Source organism: Aythya marila, assembly GCF_965140915.1.
Source record: "Aythya marila genome assembly, chromosome: 13".
NCBI lineage: Eukaryota > Metazoa > Chordata > Aves > Anseriformes > Anatidae > Aythya > Aythya marila.
The window spans coordinates 17,632,374-17,652,527 of record NC_139054.1 but is presented as its reverse complement, the minus strand read 5'-3'; the positions used below and the strand labels follow the sequence as shown (position 1 = coordinate 17,652,527).

At 42.1% G+C, this 20,154-nt stretch overlaps 1 protein-coding gene across 8 annotated transcripts in view; it reads right to left on the bottom strand.

The window, feature by feature from the left end:
* Positions 1-20,154, bottom strand: part of CAPN6 (calpain 6) — a 61,575-nt gene that overhangs the window by 19,622 nt on the left and 21,799 nt on the right. For all 8 annotated transcript variants that reach the window (XM_082770860.1, XM_082770861.1, XM_082770859.1 and 5 more), the window contains 5 exons: positions 6,712-6,843; positions 6,021-6,229; positions 5,456-5,648; positions 2,286-2,479; positions 432-509 (listed from right to left, as the gene is read on the bottom strand). In XM_082770860.1, coding sequence (XP_082626986.1) covers positions 432-509; positions 2,286-2,479; positions 5,456-5,648; positions 6,021-6,229; positions 6,712-6,843 — 806 coding nt within the window. The remainder of the gene's footprint in view (positions 1-431; positions 510-2,285; positions 2,480-5,455; positions 5,649-6,020; positions 6,230-6,711; positions 6,844-20,154) is intronic.

Sequence of the window (20,154 nt, the reverse complement as noted above, 5' to 3'; positions counted from 1 at the left end):
CACATGCTGGAAAGCACTGACAAACACCAATTGCTGCAATTGTATTCACAGATACCTCAGTCATGGTTGCCCTAGAAATCCTACACAGCAGTCAGTAAACAGAATTGATAATATTTGGCGTTCTGTCTGTAAATCAGCACGTGTTGCTTTGGATTATGAGGGACTGTCATAAATATATATAACAGATTTTGAAGGTGTTTGAAACTCACATTTACTAAGAACAATTCATTTTATTCATCTGGTTTTTAATCCATTTTTTTCCTGTTCTTCTGTCATCATTTGAGAGCTTAAAAGAAACAGACCTCGTGCCGGGACTGGATAATGCATTATCCATTTGGAAAAGTTGTTTTTGAAGCTGATAAATCATGGATGTAATGACAATTTCTCATTGTAGCTATTATCTGCAAATTCTCCATATAACTCCCACTCACCAGAACTCCCCATCATTCTCAATAGTGAGTCCCAAGCTCTTACGTTCTGCATTGCTGACTTTCTTCCACTCTTCAGAGCTAGAAGGCAAAACCAAAACAAACAACAACAAAAAAGATGTAGTGAATGAAAGTAAATACTCTCATCTGAAAGAATAATCTCAAGTAAAATTCTCTCATGGCCTCTTTTTTTATAAAGGTAATGTTGGAATATTAAAAGGATAGATGATATTCAGGAGAAAAAAAAAAAAAAAAAGAAAAAAAAAAGGTGTGTGGCTTACAGAAGGAGTTTAAAAACATTAATTGATTTGAAAGCTACTTTAAAAAAGGAGGTGAATGGCAATGGGCACAACTAGAGCAGAACTTTATTGATTTCTTTTGTCACACTCTCCTTTAGGACCATTAAGCAACAGGTTTGGAAGGTATATGAGATTGACTCCATTTCCTAAAGGCCCTTAAAAGAAACCTGGATTCCCTCCTCAGGAACGTATTGAACGCTTCACTTAAACCAGATTATCATCTTTGTCTTTCAATCTCTTCAAGAAAAAGAGGCATGAGGGCTTCCTAGATTTCCCCAGAGAGCCTTTGAGAAGAAATTGTTGCAGTACATGCCTAGTGTCCAGTTTCCAGAGTAACAGTACAGTGCACAGACACTTCGTTGCCTGTATTAGCATGTATTCACGTGCTCTACATTGTTCCCCAAAGGGACATGCCTCTCTCCCCAGACTGCAGGGAGCAGAGGATCCTAAATGTAGGTGTTCTGATGCTTAGATCAGGCAACGTGTTAGAATACAACATGAGCTTTTTATCTTATGTATTACAGGAAAGAAAAATGGAGCCACAAGTCCTCATTCCTTTTCTGTAAGTACTTGGAGGATAAAGGTGAAGGTGTTTGGCAGGAGGCAAGTGAGGTTGCCTGCCATAACAGACATTTTCTTTAACAATTTAGAAATTCTCAATTTTATTCTGTTAGGCCAAAAATCATAGTCCAGCATCAGAGTCCTCAGTGCTTCCACTGGAATGAGTGGCAGCTGTGCAAGACAAGAGCTAGAGCTTAAGTTAAACAAAACACAGCAACTCTTCTTGGCATTTTGTCAGCTCAGTATTTCATCTGAATCAAAATCCTTTTGAATGTAATAGATTTTTGCTAGCTGAAGTATGGAAGATAGGAACATAATATGCTGTTAAGAGCATTGCATTATTAAATACTAAAAGCAGCTGGTAAGCACACTGTTGAACTCTAACATCCTAATTAAATGTTTTTTTGTGAGTTAATTGTCAGCAATGGAATACAACCCCTTCAGCAATCATTTCCAACTCTGTAGGGCTGCCTGCTAAGCTCGTGGCCCACATTAAAACTCAACATAAGATAATTCAAGAAGTTTCAAATATGGCATTTTACATTATGCCATATGCCATTATGGCATTTTACATATGACATTTTACAGCATTTTTCACCAGTCAGTTCAATTAGCTAAGAATGAAAGACTCATACCCTCCCTAGTAGCTACCAAAAACAGATGAGAAACTGAGTCACAGACAAACCCAGTGGTGAAGCTGGGAACAAACCTCATATTCTTGACTCATCACCTTAATTGTAGGCTATTTTTCTACTCATCATACAGTGGGCCAGAAGAATGATGTATACCAAGGTCCAGAAAGTCATAATCTCTATGGCTGCTCCCAGATGCGTTCATCTGCTCACAGAATGCTATGCTTGGGAAGAGGCAGCAAAACATTTCAGACATCTCTGAGTACTGCAGGCTGACATTGTGTCTCAGCGTTTAATCATGCATTTAACTTCTGGTGGCCCTAACCACAATTTTGTTCCATTGACACTGGATTTGCAGCACTTACTTGTCACTCCAGGCGCCATTCCACTCTCTCTTGCCCCAGGGATTCCTCAGCCTGATCATGAAGAGCTTCTCTGCCTTAAAAGAGAATGTGAGCCTTTCTCCAAGGTGCAGCTTCCGAATTGCAGTCACTGAGTAGGCATGACCGATGATGAGACCCATCGCTGTCTCCACCTCATTGGCACTGCCAGAGGAATCCTGCGGCACCAAAAATTACAATCAAAAAAAAAAAAAAAAGAGAGAGAGAAGTCAGGTCATTGAGGGCATCTGCCATCTACACACTCAAGTGGTAGGATGGGGAAGATTTCTTTTTTTTTTTCCACACAACTATGCTTTCTCTTGCCAAGTGCTTTGATTACGCAGGGAACCAACAGCCCTGGGGCTCAAACTAGCAGCTCACTAGTCTTCTCCTAGCTGTGGTAGTGCCAGGCAAGTCCCAGGAGACAAGCCCAGAGCCTAGAACACTGCCTGCTATGGACATTGTCTCTTCCTGGCCTCAGAGAGCTAAAGACTGGCTGGTGGACAGGCTTTGTCAGCCCTTCTAAAGTGTTGTCATCTTCACAGAATGGCCCTCTGGATACCGATGGCTATGTTTGGATGTAGCACTGCCTGTTTGTGCCCTCACCTGGGCACTTTGTAGGGCCTAAGGACTTACCCGTGAGTCCAGTGCCCATCTCTGTGTTGGGGTGGATTTGATACCCAGGAAGTCACTGCACTATCTGCAAGGATAGAAACACGAGGCACAAGCAAGAAAGCTTTGTAGCCATTTATCAGACGTGTCCTTCACATCACTCCTGATCTTTCAGACCTCTCATGCAGCAACAGGCAGATCTGCAGGCTTTCCTGGAAGATTTTCATCTGGATGTGTTAAATAAAATTCCCAAGTACCTCTAAAACCAGAAAAGCAGTATCAGACGCAGATGCTGGAGCTGCTCAGAATGATGGGCCCTTTACAAAGCTAGTGCAGCAGTGTTTCTGAGCAACACATACCAGGCAGGACAGTGGCAAAATTAAAGCTGTGCCAGTGCTATAACGCTGCTTCCTAGGCAGAAACAATCCCAATGGGCATGTCTCTGGATTCATCACATCCTATCTGAAGCCAGCATGGGCAGCTTTGCAGAATCTCTCTCGCCTGTGTGGGGCCATAACCTGCATGCCTTAAGACACTGAACTCTTGGACAGCAAGAACAGCAGATTCGACTCAGTGCAGATCCCCATGTATAACTTGTAATAATCTAATTAAGAGTCCAATGACCAAGCAAGCCTTTGCTCTGGTGCAGAGAGAAGGACTTATTAGAATTATGAACAGCACCTAGTACTATCCCCAATATTTTTATCCATTTCAAAATTTCTCTGGTCTAAACAGACAGGGTCCTTCTCCTCAGGGAGGCATTGCGCTGATACAAAACTGTTTCATCCACAAAGATAAGAAATCAGAAAAAAAAGTCAAAAGAGAAATTTCTATCAAATCAGACAAGACATGCCCTTGCAAGTGTGAGACTCTCTCCCAGACCTCTCTGCCTTTCACTGACAGCGGCTCCTAAAGAATCAGCTCATGTGTTACATCAAGACTGGCTGACATTTCCAATGGGTTTGGGCTTTCTCCAATGTAACACTTTCGCTTACATTTTTCACAACTAAAAGAGTCCTTCACAGCACAAAAGTCTGTAACCTCTCCTGCTGCCTTTATTATCCCCCAGGCTTTTCCTATACTGCTGGGTTGCCTTTCCCACTTCATTCTGAAACCATTTATATATTTATTTTAATGAGATATTTAAATATCCGCTGTCTGTTCAAATTTCCAAATGGTGAAGCTCAGGGCTATTTTGCAATCCAAGGAAAATGATGACATGTTTGTAAGTCAACAATGAAGCCACTTGAGTATTAAATACATACAATGAAGCTTGCTAGATGGAAAGTATAATGCTGCTATCAAAAAGTGATAAATGCAGGTGAGTCAAGCCAAACCAATATGAACAGCCCTTGTGTAATCAAGCTTAGAAGTAACTATGTTTAATTTTACAGGCAGAAATATAATGCCAGGAAGAAGTGAAGGCATTACAACTACCTAATTAATTGCTTTTTAAATTACAACTCCCTAGATTTTGTCTATCCCTCACCAGACCTGTGTTAGGAAACTGAACTGCCTCAGCATTTGGGAGCAACCTATCATCCCATAAACACTGTTAATAACCATCACACCAGTAAGTATGGCCTGGTCCAAACAAACCAGATGGAACGAATTATTTTAAAATACAAATTCAGACCTCATGACAAAGGTACAAACACCAAAGACCTAGAAGAATTTGTTTCTGAGCTGTTGCCTGTTCTGCTGGGAGGAACAGTTCAGGACTCCTCTTCTATCCCAGCAGAGTTCTCTGTTTCAAGTTGATCTCCCACAAAGTACCAGGTGTTCCTCTTTGGTACCATGGTACAGGCACAAGGCAGTGCATGGCCAGGCCTAGCTAGACAGATGATGTTCTCAGGCACCTCCAAACTCGGCTGATTTCCTGTTGTTGTAGGTAACTGCACAATGAATGTAATACTCACAAGACTTTCTGAATGAACCAATGCCAGGGGTCCATCAATTTAATATGGATTTAGCAATAACACTACAGATTGCAAGGTAGGAAATAGTTAAGCATGACAGCAATAAGATCTTTGCTTTAAATTCCCCATCTGTGATATAGAGTGCTTAAGTGGCCAAGCTAGCTCAGCCTTTCAGCCCTGCTCTGGTGTTCCACTGACTGCATCCTCACAAGCAGAGTCAGCAAGTCCCAGCAGCTTAGTGCCAGGAGAAGTGTTTTCTGTAAATGAATTTCCTTGGGAAATAAAGAAACTGAATGCTGCCATCTGGCCTGTAAATTAGGGCATTCTAGGTGGATTAACCTCGGGTCAATACACAACTGTGACCATTCAGAAAGAACGGCATTCCAGATCCACAGTAGTGTGGCCAAAAGCACAAGTGGCTTTGTGGTTTTATGATTGTATTTGGTGGCTCTGGAGTTGCACTTGGCTGAGAACACTGTCAACTTGCTAGTTTTCTCCATACAAAGCTTTTCCAAAGCATACAGATAAAGGGCGCACTCAATATACTTATGCTACTAATACTGTTTTTTCCAGATAAGAAAGTTCATTGAAATAAACTTGTAATACCCAGCTCTCCATACTTACCGTGATGAAACAGCTGATCAGCCCGCCTCTTTTATGCACTTTCAGCAAGTCTTCAAACAGTTTCATCTGCTCGGAAATAATCTCACTGTATTTGCCCTGTACCAAGTCAATAGATTCTGCCACTGCTCCAGTGAAATCCACAATTGCATCTGCAGCGCTGCCTCCATCCAAGGCTTCATAAGATCCAGCCAGCCTAGAGGTAACACAGAACATTCTTATTCACCAAGTGGCTGTTAGAAGTACTCTAATTTGGTTTGAATGTAGGTAATATATTTGTGGCTCACCAGGGAAAACAAAACAAAGCAAAACTGCAGATTGCAGATAAACACTTGCTAGGAAAGGAGTGGAAAGATCCTTAAGGCTTTGGGCTGCTAAGTACAGTGTGTTGCACTCCTCCATGCAGATAAAAAAAAAAAAAAAAAAAAAAGAGTTTTCATTTTTTAAATTTCTCTACTAGAAGCAAACCCAAAACCCTTGGAAAGTATGATTGGGTTGAGAGATGAAACAAGCAGATGGGTAGAAGGGACTGCACTGAGGTCTAAAAGGGCAATAAATTAAATCATACTTTGCATAAGCTTTCTCCAATAATGCGCTCCAGAATTCATTTTTCACATTGGAATGGCAGTAGATCAACTTCCCGTCTATTGTTGGCAGCAGATCATCAACAACCACCTCTGTCCATTTGCCAAAGCACCAGAAACGGAAACGGAAAATCCCAGCGTATTTCTCTGGCTTTTTAGAGTCCCATTCTTGTTCTTCAAAGTCTGGAATCACCTGAGAAAATATGCAAAAGGGAAAGGTCATTAAATGCACTATGTTAAGTTTCATTCAGAGGGCAGAGTGTCCTTGAGTGTGCACTGTGTGCTATTCAGCTTCAAAAGCAGTGGACCTTAAACAGATGAAGCGGTGAAAAAAATGGTGAATTTGGTACAAAGTCCAATATAGCCCCATTTCAAAGACACCTAGGAAGTAGTAGTTGAATAGATCTGCAGAGAATGACCATTGCACCCTCTGGCTTTGCTGTATCGCTTCCTTGGTGCTCAATGAAACTGTGTGGTGGGGACTTGTGGGAAACTGTGACTGTGGTCTTGTAACAGGGAAAATGAACTTCTAAAGAAAGGGAAGATTGGAAGCCACCAAAATTCACCAGTCGCCAGAGGTGCATTATCCCTAGGTGGAAAATTACTGGCTGATAGTGAGGGAAACATCCAGGGTTTACTGGCCTTATTTCATGCACCAACACATTGATCACCTACCTGCTGCCAGAGGGACTCCCTCAGAGCCAAGCAGGAGCATGCAGCCACAAACCAGCAGTTCCCCAGGCTGCCTTGGTGCAAGTCATGGGAGCTGATTCCATTCACAAACAGGTGGGGGTCTTCGCAGAGATCCTAGCAAAGAAAATCCGAGGTTACTGCAAAAGATCACAGCATGCTTCTGCCAGCTATCCCTCCTCACGCGTTCCACATCATATTGACATTTGCTGTTCTCCCAGTCAAAACACAGAGTTTCTGTACCAGGAAATTCAAAAGTGCTCTGGCACTGAATATAATTACAAGTCAGAATACACAGAAGTATTTAAATTCTTATATGTAGACTGTGTTGCCTTTTCTGATCATCAGAATTCAGCCATTTTTTGCTGGAGTTCCTAGTTCTGCTCTCAGCTGCAAGCGATCGTTGAGGACTTCAGTATTTGGAAGACTTATTTGACATTAGCTGATGAGGAGCTGAAAGTAAGTAAAAGGAGAAGAAGGAAACATTACAGGGAAAGACCTTGATGGTGGAAAAATATCAAGAAAAGTAGAAAATTAGTAGGAAATGATGCTACTGAGGCCAGAACCCTAAGCTCTTCTGTCACTGCCACTCCCTTGGCTGCCAGACTGGAAACCCTCCTCCACAAGCAGTGTGAGTTGCTGCAGTGACCACTGCCACTCAGCGCTGAAGAAGGCAGAAAACATGCACATGTCTGAAACACGCCTCCCAGTCTGCGGGGCTCATTCCTCTCTTTGATCTGGCTCCTCCTCTCCCATGGCTTTCCTGTCTCCATCCTATGTACAGGCAGATTCTCACCCAAGCATAGCTGTGGTATCTCCCTGCTCCTCCCCAGCTTGCCCCCTTGCTGTGTCTGTCCCAAGGGGTACAACGACAGGCTGCAGGTCAAGGCACTAAAAGGAGCACCTCTAGCTATCATGGCACACAGGGATATATTTTACAGCAATAGTGTGTTTGTTACCCTTGGCAGAAAGGTTTTTCTGAACTGCTATGTACGTGGCCTCGCAGTGTCAGAGAGGGCCAAGCGATACTTTGGGAAAAAGGCAATCTGGAAGTCCCATCGTTGAGGTGCAGCTCACTGCTTTCAACACTGGGATTGCTCATGATGCTTCATCTGAATCATTGCTTTGCTGACTGGTTAAGAGGACGGGAGAGCAGACATTGGTAAGAAATTCTGCTGTTTCACAGTATAAGAATAACCCTAGATTTCACCACTGCTGGAAGGAAATGACCTTATATCCAGGCATTGGAAATGCAGAATAACCAGCTCCACCTCACGTCAACATGGCAGGAGTCTCCAAATTTACCACAGACTTTCCAGTTCGTTAGCAGCAGAATGAGGAGCTGTGCTACTCACCTCGTGGGTTCTCACAGTCCTTTGCTAATTCTAGATGACGATCCCCAAATACAACCCAAGCCTGGCTAAACACCACAGGCATGTCAAAACCTCTCAGTCTTCCCTTTGATGGTCCTGTTACAAACCAGTGCCAGCTGAACTTATTTTCAGAGGAAAAAAGAACCTCAGTTCTGAGCTGAAAGCCTGTTTTCCTGGGCTGGTTTAGCAGATGGCAGCCTAGGGTGGCTCAGTGTGTGTCAGTACGTAATGCATGTCTGCATATATAACACAAGGATCTGCTGCTGCTTTCTTTAAGAATACAACATTTGGCATGAGACTTTTCTTATGAAATAACAACTGGTAGGAATTTTAAATGCCTGTTGGGCAACAAATGACTGATCATTACATGACATTGTTCTGTTCATAGTTCTTACATGTGGCTTCAGTTAGAGAAAATTTCAAAGCTTATTAACTAACCTTAACAAAAATTTTGAGTAACAAAATGGTCAGCAAGAGGAAACCTGGCCATGTACAATACATTCTTCTGCAGAAAAGATGGATTCATTCACCTGTCTTGGGTGCTCTGACACGGAACAGTACCAGGAACTTCAGACCAGCACTTCAGCTAACACAAACCAATGCAGCTGCCTGTTGCAGAGGTTGGTATCAGTTCAGATCAGTACCACTCAGCCTGTACTTGGATCCCATTTTGGATACTTGGGAGCAAAAATTCCAAACCCAGCTTTGGTAAACTCAAGTTTCATACCCCATTTCCATGTATGTCTGGTAGTAATAATTTCTAGTTTGTTTTTCCTTTCAAAATGTTATTTTACTTGCATAATAAACAAGAGATAAATTGATCCTCCAGGATTAAAATTGTTCAAACTTTTCTGTCACTATAGGAAGCCAAAACTTTCATTGGCTTTGAAAGAAAGCAAGCCCTACCATGTATTACAAATATCTTATCTTATTTGGTTGTCTTTGCCAAAAACAACCACATTAAACCTTTTTTTTTTTTTTTTTTAATTGAAGTGTGTCTCATATCTCACACAATCCTCAGATTAAAAACAGAGAGCAGCATTTGCTGAATGCCAGACATATGGATGAGATTAGCATTTGCTGACCATTGGGGTCCAGAGTAAACACGGAGCAGCAGAGTGCAGAGACAGCACCTCACCAGTTCCACCGCGGCCCCTGCATGCTTCGGGATCCTGCTGGGTAAATCCACTGTTATGAAACTGCTGGGGAGACTCTGACTTCTGAGATGAACAGCGAAAGAAATGACATTTACTTCTGTTTCTCTTGGCATTAATTACAGACATTAGAACAGCTTCTGTGACAATGTCACTGTGCAGCCTAGGTGATATGCCCAGGAATACCCAGGTGCAGGTTACAGCCACTGTCAGCACTATGCTTGCACCACCTAGACAACAGCAAGGCAACATCACACATTGAGGAGTACTTTCGAGATGTAATTAGCCATCTAAGCCACAATTCCCCCAACACAGTTGGAAATATGCTAATATATTATACTGATGTCCTTGTGAGGATCTTTAAGCACTTTTGTTCATTCCAAGCGTGTAAAAAAAAAATATATCACTTTTCCAGTAATGGTCCCAGTGGTGATAACTTAGGATAGTTGAGGAACAAACCAACTTACAGGACAGGAGTTATAAGAAAAAGACACAGAAAGGAGATGACCATGTGCCCCAAGCATTTTCAGGAGACTGCTGCCTGCTCTACCTCTCAACCTAAGCACTTGGGTTCTGAGTTGCACCAGAAGTACTTTCCTTATAAACACGGCAGCTTCACCCTAATCCCTTTACTCAGGGTCAGCCACGTTATCTGTGCTGTAAAACAGACAAACATCTTCACACTTCCAAGGAGAGGTTTAGAAGAGCTTACTGGATCCTACTGTACATTATTAACAGTTAATAGCCATGCTGTTTATGACACAACCACACTAATAGATGCAGCTGCTGCATTATTTACGCACACAGGGAGCATTCCACCATCCAAGACACAGAGCTCTCCCCAGCTCTCCTCTTATGCATGTGCATACTGAAGTAAACACCGTCTGGAGAACTACAGGTAGGAGGTACAGAGGCTAAAAAGGGAGGTAAGAGGCCACAGGGGCTTGAGGTCCTGCTGAAAACCCTGATGCTCTAATTTTCACATCAGACTTTCACCTGCATACCATAAGTCCACTCGTGTCATTTCCAATCCTTGTTGCACCATATGGGCTCAAAATATCTGACATCTAGCATTACACAGCCTGCACCACTGGTGAAACGTGGCAGCCAAGCCCAGAAATAATCCTCCAAACAAGGCCTCACAGAGCTGAGCAGAGCTCGAGACTCTTGCTTACTGAGGATGGGGTGCCATTTTCCTGTCGATTTCACCACAGTTTCACATATTTGACCTGTTACTCAGACTGTGATCCATCCTCTGATCCTATTCTAGGATCCTATTGCTGCCCAGTAATTCTTTCTCCCTACCTTAGCCATGAAGTTGTTTACCACCAAAGCACTATACTTGTGTTCATGAAAGGATGAGAAATTCCATCCTATTTTTTCCACACTGCTTTACCAAGACACCCAGGTATGTTTGAACTCTAAGCCCCATTGACAGACTTGTGATCCCATCCCAGCTTGTGTCCTACAGCATCCCAGTACCTGGATTTCTCCTCCCTCATCCAAACAGTAATGAAAATAGTGAGTAGTACCAGCCTAAGTGAAATCTGTGTCGTGCTCCACTCCTGGAATGCCAGCTTGAGAGTGCTCCATGTGATTTATTTCATCAACTGTACAACCACATTACAGAAGTTTGAATTACTCTGAATTGTCATACTTTGGAGAAAGATTGCCAAAGGCCTACAAAAGTTAAACTACATCAGATCTGCTCCTTCTTTCTTAGCCACAAGATCTGTCCCACCCTACACTACAAGGAAATCAAGCTGGTACATATTAAGTGTATCTCACACAAAACCCTTTAATAATACAATGTATACCATTAGACTTACAGGCTTAGTCATCAGCTTGGGAATGATAAATTGAGGTCTGGAATTTTAATGAACTATAAAAATGTTTGGACTGTAGTATATGAAAGACGAAAAAGTTTCTTTTTTTTTTTTTTTTTTTTTTTTTTTTTTTCCTACAATAGATTTTCCTTAGGAAATTTCAAAAAACAATGTCAACCATGGGAGACAACAGACATCATTTCACTGGAGCCAGGAAATGTTTCTTATGTTGCTGTCTGTCGTGACTCCCTCAAAAGAAAAAAAATATATATATTATAATTAAGGGATGGATTTTATTTGAGACCAGAAGCACAGCAGGAAAGTACAGGAGAAAACTGATTAACTACATGCTTTAAATTCAGTTTGCTGTGGCTACTTTGAATCTTAGAGGAATTTAGCTAAAGGAAAAAGTCACCCTTAGCATAGGTCCATGAGCTAAAAAAAATGCCTTATTGGTTATAAACAGGGAGAAGGACATTCAAAGGGTTAATTAATTTGCTATGTTTTTACAGATGTTAACTGAACCTGCCCTGTAAAACATTATGAGAAATCTTTGATATCTGAGAAAAGGGAAAGATTATTTTTAGTGGATTGAGGTCTGTCAGCTGGCTCAGATAGAAAAACAGACATTTGGTGAAAGAAAAGTAGAAGAAAGTAATAGCAATGTTTGCAGCTAAGATTTTCAAGGGATTCAGTTGCACTTAGAGCTTACTTTCTTCAGTGCCCTTTAAAAAAAATCAATCCTAACATCATAAAAATAATAAAAATTAAAATAATCCAATTTTGCTAGAGCATAAGATCTATGGAGACAGGAACTTTCCTTGATTCTGTCAGACTGATCTACTTGAGCTGGGTACACCATTCCCTTCATTTTTTCAAAGCAGTTTGAATTATGCCAGAGATGAGAATCCCTTCCATTTTCTTCTTTTCCCCTGTCCTCGGATCATGCTGAGCCAATTCCTGTAGAGAGTGAAGTCGGTGTAGGGAAGCAAGGGAAAAGCAGTGCAAGCAGTAATTCTTTCTGAATATGGAGGCAAAACATTCAGCTCTAGCTACAGCTAACTATGAACCAACCCCACCTAAAGTGGGGTAGCAAAGACCTCACTTTTTCTGAGGTTGTGTAGCTTAAGGGGTAGAAGAGATTGTCTACCCCATAACAACTCCCGGCTGTGCTGGCATGTTTATAGAAACCCTCTCTAGATCAGGCTACTTGCCAAGGCAATTGCAGCTAGCCCTAAAAAGAAAAATAACCAAGTCCAACTGTGCTACATACTTCAATGTATGCAGAAAGCCTTTTGCAACCTCATTATGTCTGAGAAAAGTCTGCCTTGGGAATGGAAAAGGAGAACTCCTAAGTCACAGCCACGAGCTGGGGTACAGCTCCAACCTCGCAGAGGACAGCTCTCAGAGAAACTTCCATCAAAAGGGAGCTGGGGTCAGCTACGACCCTGACTGAAACATCCCTTAACCGAGATCACGAGGCAGCCGGTATCGTCTGTCCTGTTACCCCATGGCAATCTACAACAGGCAGATTTAGCCCTCAGGTTTCTCTCTGTATGCTCTGACCCCAGGCTGCATAATTACTCTGTAAACCTCGTGACCACTCTCCAGCAACATCTGTCCCTAAGAACAGGATAATGCCAAGCACTGCTTAAAACAGAAACCCTCCCATACATAGGCAAGGGCAAGAGTACACCAGTTTGCTCCAGCCTTGTGTAAAAGAGAACACAGTTATTTGGGGATTGGGAAATGCTTCTTCCCAATCGTCCCTCTCCAATAAATCCTGTTACAAAACCAAATGCATTACAAACATTTTTATAGCATTCTTTTTTTCCATTTTCAGTCTGGGGCTAGTTCTGACTAATACTCAGTAAAGGCCATGGGTTTCAGCCTTGCCCTGTCTACGGGACACGTGTATTCAGGGAGGATCTGAATCAATCCTTGTGAAGAAAAAACAACTCAAATGTTGGGCAACGCGGTGTGTATTTTGGCTGCCACTAGATTTCACCTGACCCTTGGAGCGCTGGAGCCGCTCTCATCCAGAATGCTGACAGTCGCTGGAAGGGGTACAAGCGGATTGCCGTGGGGCTGACCTTATCCTGAACCTCAGTAACAAACAACGTGTTTACCGAAGGTCTGAGAGCGCTCCTCATTGCAGAAATAACTTGAGGACTGTCTGGTCTTCCAGCATCCTCCTGGAAGTGTGTTAAAGTCTGTCCTGCTGCTCTGCCTTCGCTTGTGATGCTTGATGTCAACGTGCTACAGAGCTGCAGCGCATTCACAAAGCTTTGCTCTTAGAGAAAGGCTGCCTTGAGGATAGCACATTTTCCTCACTGAACTTACAAGGCAATGGCCTTTTTCCTTGCTGTTTTCCCAACCTATTTCCTTCTCTAAATTCAATACAACCTGTATTTTCCTCACGAACAGCAGAGTTGCCATTCTTAGGACCAGATTCACTTCAGGAAGCAGTCACGTCCTCTTGGCCAGGTTCTGCTCTAACCAAAACACAAGGTCTTTCAAATACAGCTTACAGACCTTACCTTACCACCCCTCATAGTGTGACAAGGCTAGAGAGAGACTTCTCTCTCTGCTGACCATATAAAACAAGGTAAACAGTTCAGAACAGACCATACCTTTTAAACACTTGCTACAGAAAACATTGCCCTTAGTGTCTTTGATGAGGGTCTCATCAAATAGCCACAGTAATTAATACACATCAAGAAGCAGGCCCAGCTGGTTATAGGAAATGCAACACAGGTAGTACAGCTCACAACCCAGAATATGGTGATTTTATAGGTTATTTTCTCTGAATTTATTTTTTATTTTTTAAAGTATTAACTGTGGATCTTAAGATAAAATCTCCCAAAGGTTATTGTTGGTGCAGGGAGATTCAACACTGAGCAGGCGTCAGTAAGAGACCATTTTTGGTTGGTTAATGTTGCCGTCTGTTCTGCAATACCTTGTTTCATCCATGTCTCACTCATCCACAGCTCCATTTTCTATGGTGCTTTAGCCTCTGCCATCCTGAAGCTAACATAAGTTTGACATAATTTGGGGTAAATAACATAATTAAAGCATCGCATTAATTGATTAAAACTTCATATATTTTGATGTCTTGGAAAATGTCATTGTTTTGCATCAGAAACACCATTTTATGGGCACTGAGCCAACATTTTCTTGTATAATGCTTTCTCTACTGTGATTTGAGACAGTGATGCTCCACGAAAAAGAGGTGTTATCTTAGGGCAGTAGATATTACTCGAGGCTGGAGGATGTTCAACACTTCCTATTACGAACACAGCCATCAAAGGAGCTTTCTAGGATGAGTTGGCCACCTGCACAAATAAGGACATTACAAGTCTATTCCTTTGTATTTAATAAGATCGATCATAACTGAGTTCAAATCAGTATCAGCGATTACTGTGTATGACAGCACGGGGATGTGCAGCATACGGGAAGGGCCTCAGACAGGTCAGCCTCAGTGCACATTAGCGGTGCAGTCAGCCTCCTGTGTGCTGTCAGCTGTCTGTTTGGGAGCGCTGTTCAGCACATTGTAACTGCTACCAAATTGGCCGCCAGCAGTCCAGGGATCTCAGACCAATTTGCCTTCTTTTTTTCCACTGAAATAGAAAGCAGAAGAGGCCATTTTCAAGAAAAACTTAACGTACAGTAGTTTTGACAATCAGGTGGTATAAGCCAGCCTAACTCTATTTCTGCAAAGGGCAACCTACCAGAGCTAGGGAATACCGCTGCATTAAATGCAAGTGAGAGAGGGAAGGGCAAGATTGGAGACAGTCAGTTTAGAATAACTGCCCGACATCCCTTCCAGGCAAAAGTAATGTGGCTGAGGTCAGACCTGGGCAATAAGTTCAGTCTTGGTTCAGCAGACTAACAGGCCACCCACAGTTTAGCTATGGGTTCTTAGTGCTTCCTCAAAACATGTTTTTCAATCAAGTTCGTGAACTAATTTCCTAAGAGGGAAATGAAAACAATGAGAAAAGGAGGTTGGAAAATTTTGTACACAATTTTTGTTCTGTGCCTGATAATAAGCACCATTATGGCTCAGTGGCCAGGACCTCTCTGGGTTTGTCCGGCCTGAGCTCACGCTGTGTCTCAGGGGGCTGGTCACAGCTGCAGGCTGAACTCTTGATCACTGCCTTTTATAAGGCAGGGAATATTCTGTTGATAAAAGAGTAGAGTTCAGCAAAATCACCCATTTTATGTCATTATTCAGTGAATAGGCATTATGTAGCAAAAACAAAGTCAAACCCTCTAAGAAACACTGTCTGAAGTGAAAATTCAGATGAAGACGGAGGTGGTTTGTTCTACTTCAAGGCAGATATTTCTTCCTCATCCAATGGCAATACACAAGCCCTAAAGGCTAAAAAGCTTAAGCCTAAGCCACGTTAAAAAGCATAAATCTCTTTAGCAACAAGCTCCTCTTCTTCGCCATCCTTTTTCCAGCAGGGTTTGGTTTCAGCCTAGATGCCAGTATCTACTAATTGCAACATTTATCTCAGACACTTTCTCCAAGATAAAAATCTTTTATCCCTTTCTCCCAGTCTCAATGTTCCTAACCCCTCATCTGTTCCAGACAACAGCTTGAGGTGTTCTCCTACGCTTTGTTTTAAGGAAAAAAATTGTAATGTCTGGGATAACAGTGCATGGATTAGCCCTTGTAACCTCCTAGATACACATTCTGGACTATGCTTGCTTTGTGACATAAAAAGAGGAACTTTCAACTTGCATATATGAAATCCTGATCAGAAGACAAAAGCCTCATAAAATACAAGATTATTTTTAATATATTAAATGTTAGATTTTGAAATTAATGTTTAAAAAAATAGCAATTTTGTACTGGTAAACAAAACTCTACTTTCTGGGCCTATGTAAGTCAGAGCCAATGGCATCTCTCAGTTCTAACAGGACATGGATCAGGCTCTTAAATTATAGCCTGGACATCCTTTATGGCAAAGATCAGCCTAAGATCACGTGAAACAGACTATTTGTCTTCTAGTAATACAGAGATATGCCTGATTCCTTGCAGAGAGCCACTGTTAGTGCTGTCAGGCCACCAGAACTTTATCAGATCACTCATCTACAAGAAAAAAAAGCCTTCCCACCAGGATATTGCTTGGCCCTTCTGGTAGAGCTTGCTCCTTCCATCCATTGCCCAGACCAGGTGTGAGCTGCAGCCAGGAGAGTGACACCAGCATCTGGTGCTGGCCAGGTGCAAGCAAATAGCACAGCGGCAAAGTTTTCCTAGGCAAGGATAAACACCAGCACCCATCAGAGTGGTAAGAAAGGTCACCAGTGCTGCTGATTTGCAGCCAAGGGGAGTAACACAGAAAAAGTTGCTAAGGAACAAAACAAATAGGCCAGTGGAGAGAGGGAACCCCAGATGCACGATGCCTGTTTGTCTGACAATCTGTACAACCTTCACATCGTAAAGAGTCTCAGTCCTTCCGCAAGAGGAAATTCCGAGATACAAAAATGCTGCATCAAAAATGACACAGCAGCATTCATTTTACTTCTGGATACTACCATCTTGTATGACTCAGCGAAACTGAATGATGTATATTATCTCTCTTGGTTTCCAGAAATTACCAGAAAGGATTTTATTTACGCATCTTGAAAATAAACAGCAGCACATAAGTCTCTCAGTCTTGAGTGATGAAACTGAAAAAAACTCATATTAACAGTGATTTCTAAAGTAAAAAGAGTAGAACACATAAGCAAAGTCAGAGGTGACTTTCCTACCAGCCAATCGAGCACATGCTTTTCCCTCTCTGTAGGTTAGCTCCTATTTTGCCTAAGATAGGTTGCTGATAGAAGGCTGAAATTAATTAATTTTGGGTAAGTCCCTTTCTTTCTAATTCTGTCAAAACTTCAGAATGTTTTGGAAATTTGAAGAATGATATTCAGTGCTAACGGGTAAACCTCTTCAGCGTAAGTGTGAGACTGATTTGCCACTTCCGCAGCTGATGCTGCCAAACGCTGGCTTGTATTGCCCTTATGTCCATGAATTCACTCAAAGTCACTCTTTAGCCAGGTACCTTCCTTTCTCATTCAGCCTCCTTCATTCTGTTCTCACATTTCCTTTTTCCTCCCTACCTTTTGTTATCAACTCAATGTGTTTCAGAAGGACTCAACAAGAAAACCACTTCCATATCTCACAGACCTGTTTATAAAGCTTGCTTTCTGGTATCTTCCTCTCTTGTGGGCACTCTGACAGCTAATAAAGGATAAGACTTTCCCCAGGGTATCCTGCCCCCATTCTGCTCCTTGGCATGGTTAGGTTCACCAGGACATGTACCCCCATTTACCAAACTGAGTTGCACCTGGTCAGTAGCAAAGCACTGCCAGTGACAGAGGGAAACAGATACCCCCTTGGCGACAAGAAGACTCTAATTGTACTTCCTCTATGGGGGAAAAAAAAAAAAAAAGATGAAAGGAACAGAGACACTGAGGGCAAATATTGCTAACTGCTCACTGTTCATCAACACTTTTCTGTCTTGCAGGTTGCAGAGCATCCCCTAAATAAGACCACAACCACCCGGCTGCTCAGCTGTAACAGCTGGAGATGCACCACCCAGCTGTAACAGCTGGAGATGCACCTTCTTCCTTCCTCATTCGCTCTGGGAGGGCTCTACTTACTTTGATGTCAAATGCAAGTGACTCCAAACTCACGATCACTGTCAAGGTATTTCACAGCCCAAGATTTCCTTCTGTTTCAATACAAAACAAAGGCTAGAGCAGCTTCAGTCTGACACATATCACCGCAGGCCTCTGGCTCACTGGGAGGAATCAGCCTGCCAGGGTCTTTGGAATGCTTACTTGGTTGGGATTGTATCCCGCTTGAAGTGCAATCAGGTTAATCTCTGTTTAAATTGTCTAGATGCTTCAGAGACCTCTTGCTTGGAAAGATGTAATAAGAAACTGTTTTGTTGTGGTTTTGTTTTTGTTTTTTTTTTTTTTCTTTCTTATTTATATCGTGCTGTTTCTTCATGTAGCACTTTGACGGCATTTATCATGCTTATCTTTTGTTTTCCCAATGTGATACACTGATTTGAATTTACTACTTTCAGACAAATTCCTTTCTGAACACTAATATTACATCTATTTAATGCCAAACTAATACAAAGAACATTATTCAACTGTCAGAAAACAGAGAAAGCCAGGATGTCAAACAGGAGACCTAGAATTTTTTTAGTCACAAGATTGACTGCTAACAGACCTGCACCTTCATCAGTCTAAATAAAGTCAGTATAAAGATCAGGGTGCATATCACAACCCATTGTTGTTCATTTAGGGCTGCATAGGATTTCCTATCTTCAAGGAGAGGATCACACACATAAATAAGAAAAGAAAAAGCAGGCTCTGTGGAACTGTCTATTTAGTAAATGAGCAGGTTAGCAGGAATCGACAGTGATGGCCAACAGGGACAGTCTGCCATCACTGAGAAATTACCCCCCTGATTTACCAGTTTAGGTAAAACACTACAAGAGAAATGGTGGCAATTCCAATATGAAGTCAGCTCCCACTTATCTTAAAGCGCTGACTGCAGCTAGCCCTGGGAATACTCACAGTGGTCGCTCCCAGGAATGGTTTTCCAGACAGCACAAGCTGTTCGTTATGGATTTAAGTTACATTCTGGGTGAACCAGAAGGGATCCAGACTTCCAATTCCTATTAAAATGTGTTCAAGGCACCATAAGAATTCCATTAAAAAAGGAGATTCTCCATGAACGTTTAGGAAGTGTTAGAACTTCAAGCCTCTCTAGTCATCTGAGAAGACAGAAACCTCTCCAGGTCTTCCACAGTGAGAGCAGCCTGCTTGTCACCCAAGAAGAGAGGTTTGAGAGGTGGTGATAACTCAGACATAAACTAGACTAGACATCAAACCCATCCAGACTTCAGATTGCAGAGCTCCACCTCTAAATGCTGGAGAACATCCCAGCATTGCTCCTCTCTTGCCAGGTTTAATTTCCTTATGACGTGCCAGGAAAACCATCTCAGCCAGCTGAAACTCTGAACCCCATCAGGGACACTGAAGTCATTCTGGCACATTTGTGTCCCCAGTAATCTCTCTGCTGGTGTTCAGCACATAGACTACTTTCAAGAGAAAAGTATGAGTCACCTTTTAACTCTACCCTCACACTATCAATCACATCAGTTATTTTATTCAATCATGGTCCAAAAGTCAAAGTAACCTAAGTAGAAAACCTACAGAAACATATCAGCTCTCAAAAGGCAAGGCAAGAAAAAAGGCCTGGTTTTAATAACGGTGAATTTTGCCAATATTATTTTATTCCTTGCCTTACAATTTGTGTACTTGTGGTTGACTAGAGGGGATTCTTATTTTTAAATTTTTGCAGTTTTTGGAATGTCTGCAGAAGTAACTTAGTACGGTGCCCCTACCTATCTCTTCCAAGCACAGCATCCCTCTTAGGGTCCATAATTTTTACCCTGTTCAGATGCAGAGAAGCAGACCAGATTCTCAGCTGTAAATCAGCCTCACTTTAGCTAAGCAATTGGAGAGATGTTGCTTTACGCCAGCAGAGGTACAAGTCCCCTCAATCCACCTCTATCCATCAATGGATACACTGCTTCGTTTTTGTTCATGAGGGATTCACAATGCCTCTAAGAACAGAGAAAGACCCTTAAAAACAAGTATGAGAAATGCCATGGCTGGATTACATTTGATATGTTTGGATTAAATTTGAAATATTCTTCTTACAGTTCAGATATTGGTTGGTTTACTTGTTAGATCATGTGTCTGAATGTGACTCAATTATCACTTCTGCTAACTTTCCTTTGGGGAGAGCAGAGTCAGGGAACGAGAAAGGAGAGGCCAGAGGAAGAGTTACTGGATTCACAGCTCCAGTTCGGGAGGAAAATTACATGTCTTAAATGACCTTTATCTAAAGGAAGAAGAAAAGTGACAACAGCGATCATGCAAAAAACTACATCAAGATCAGCTCTGCACAAATTCTCTGCGGAAGACTCAATTATCTACAGAGCTAAAGGGAGAACAAACCTGCATTCAGGTTCTTCATCAGCCCCACGAATGCTT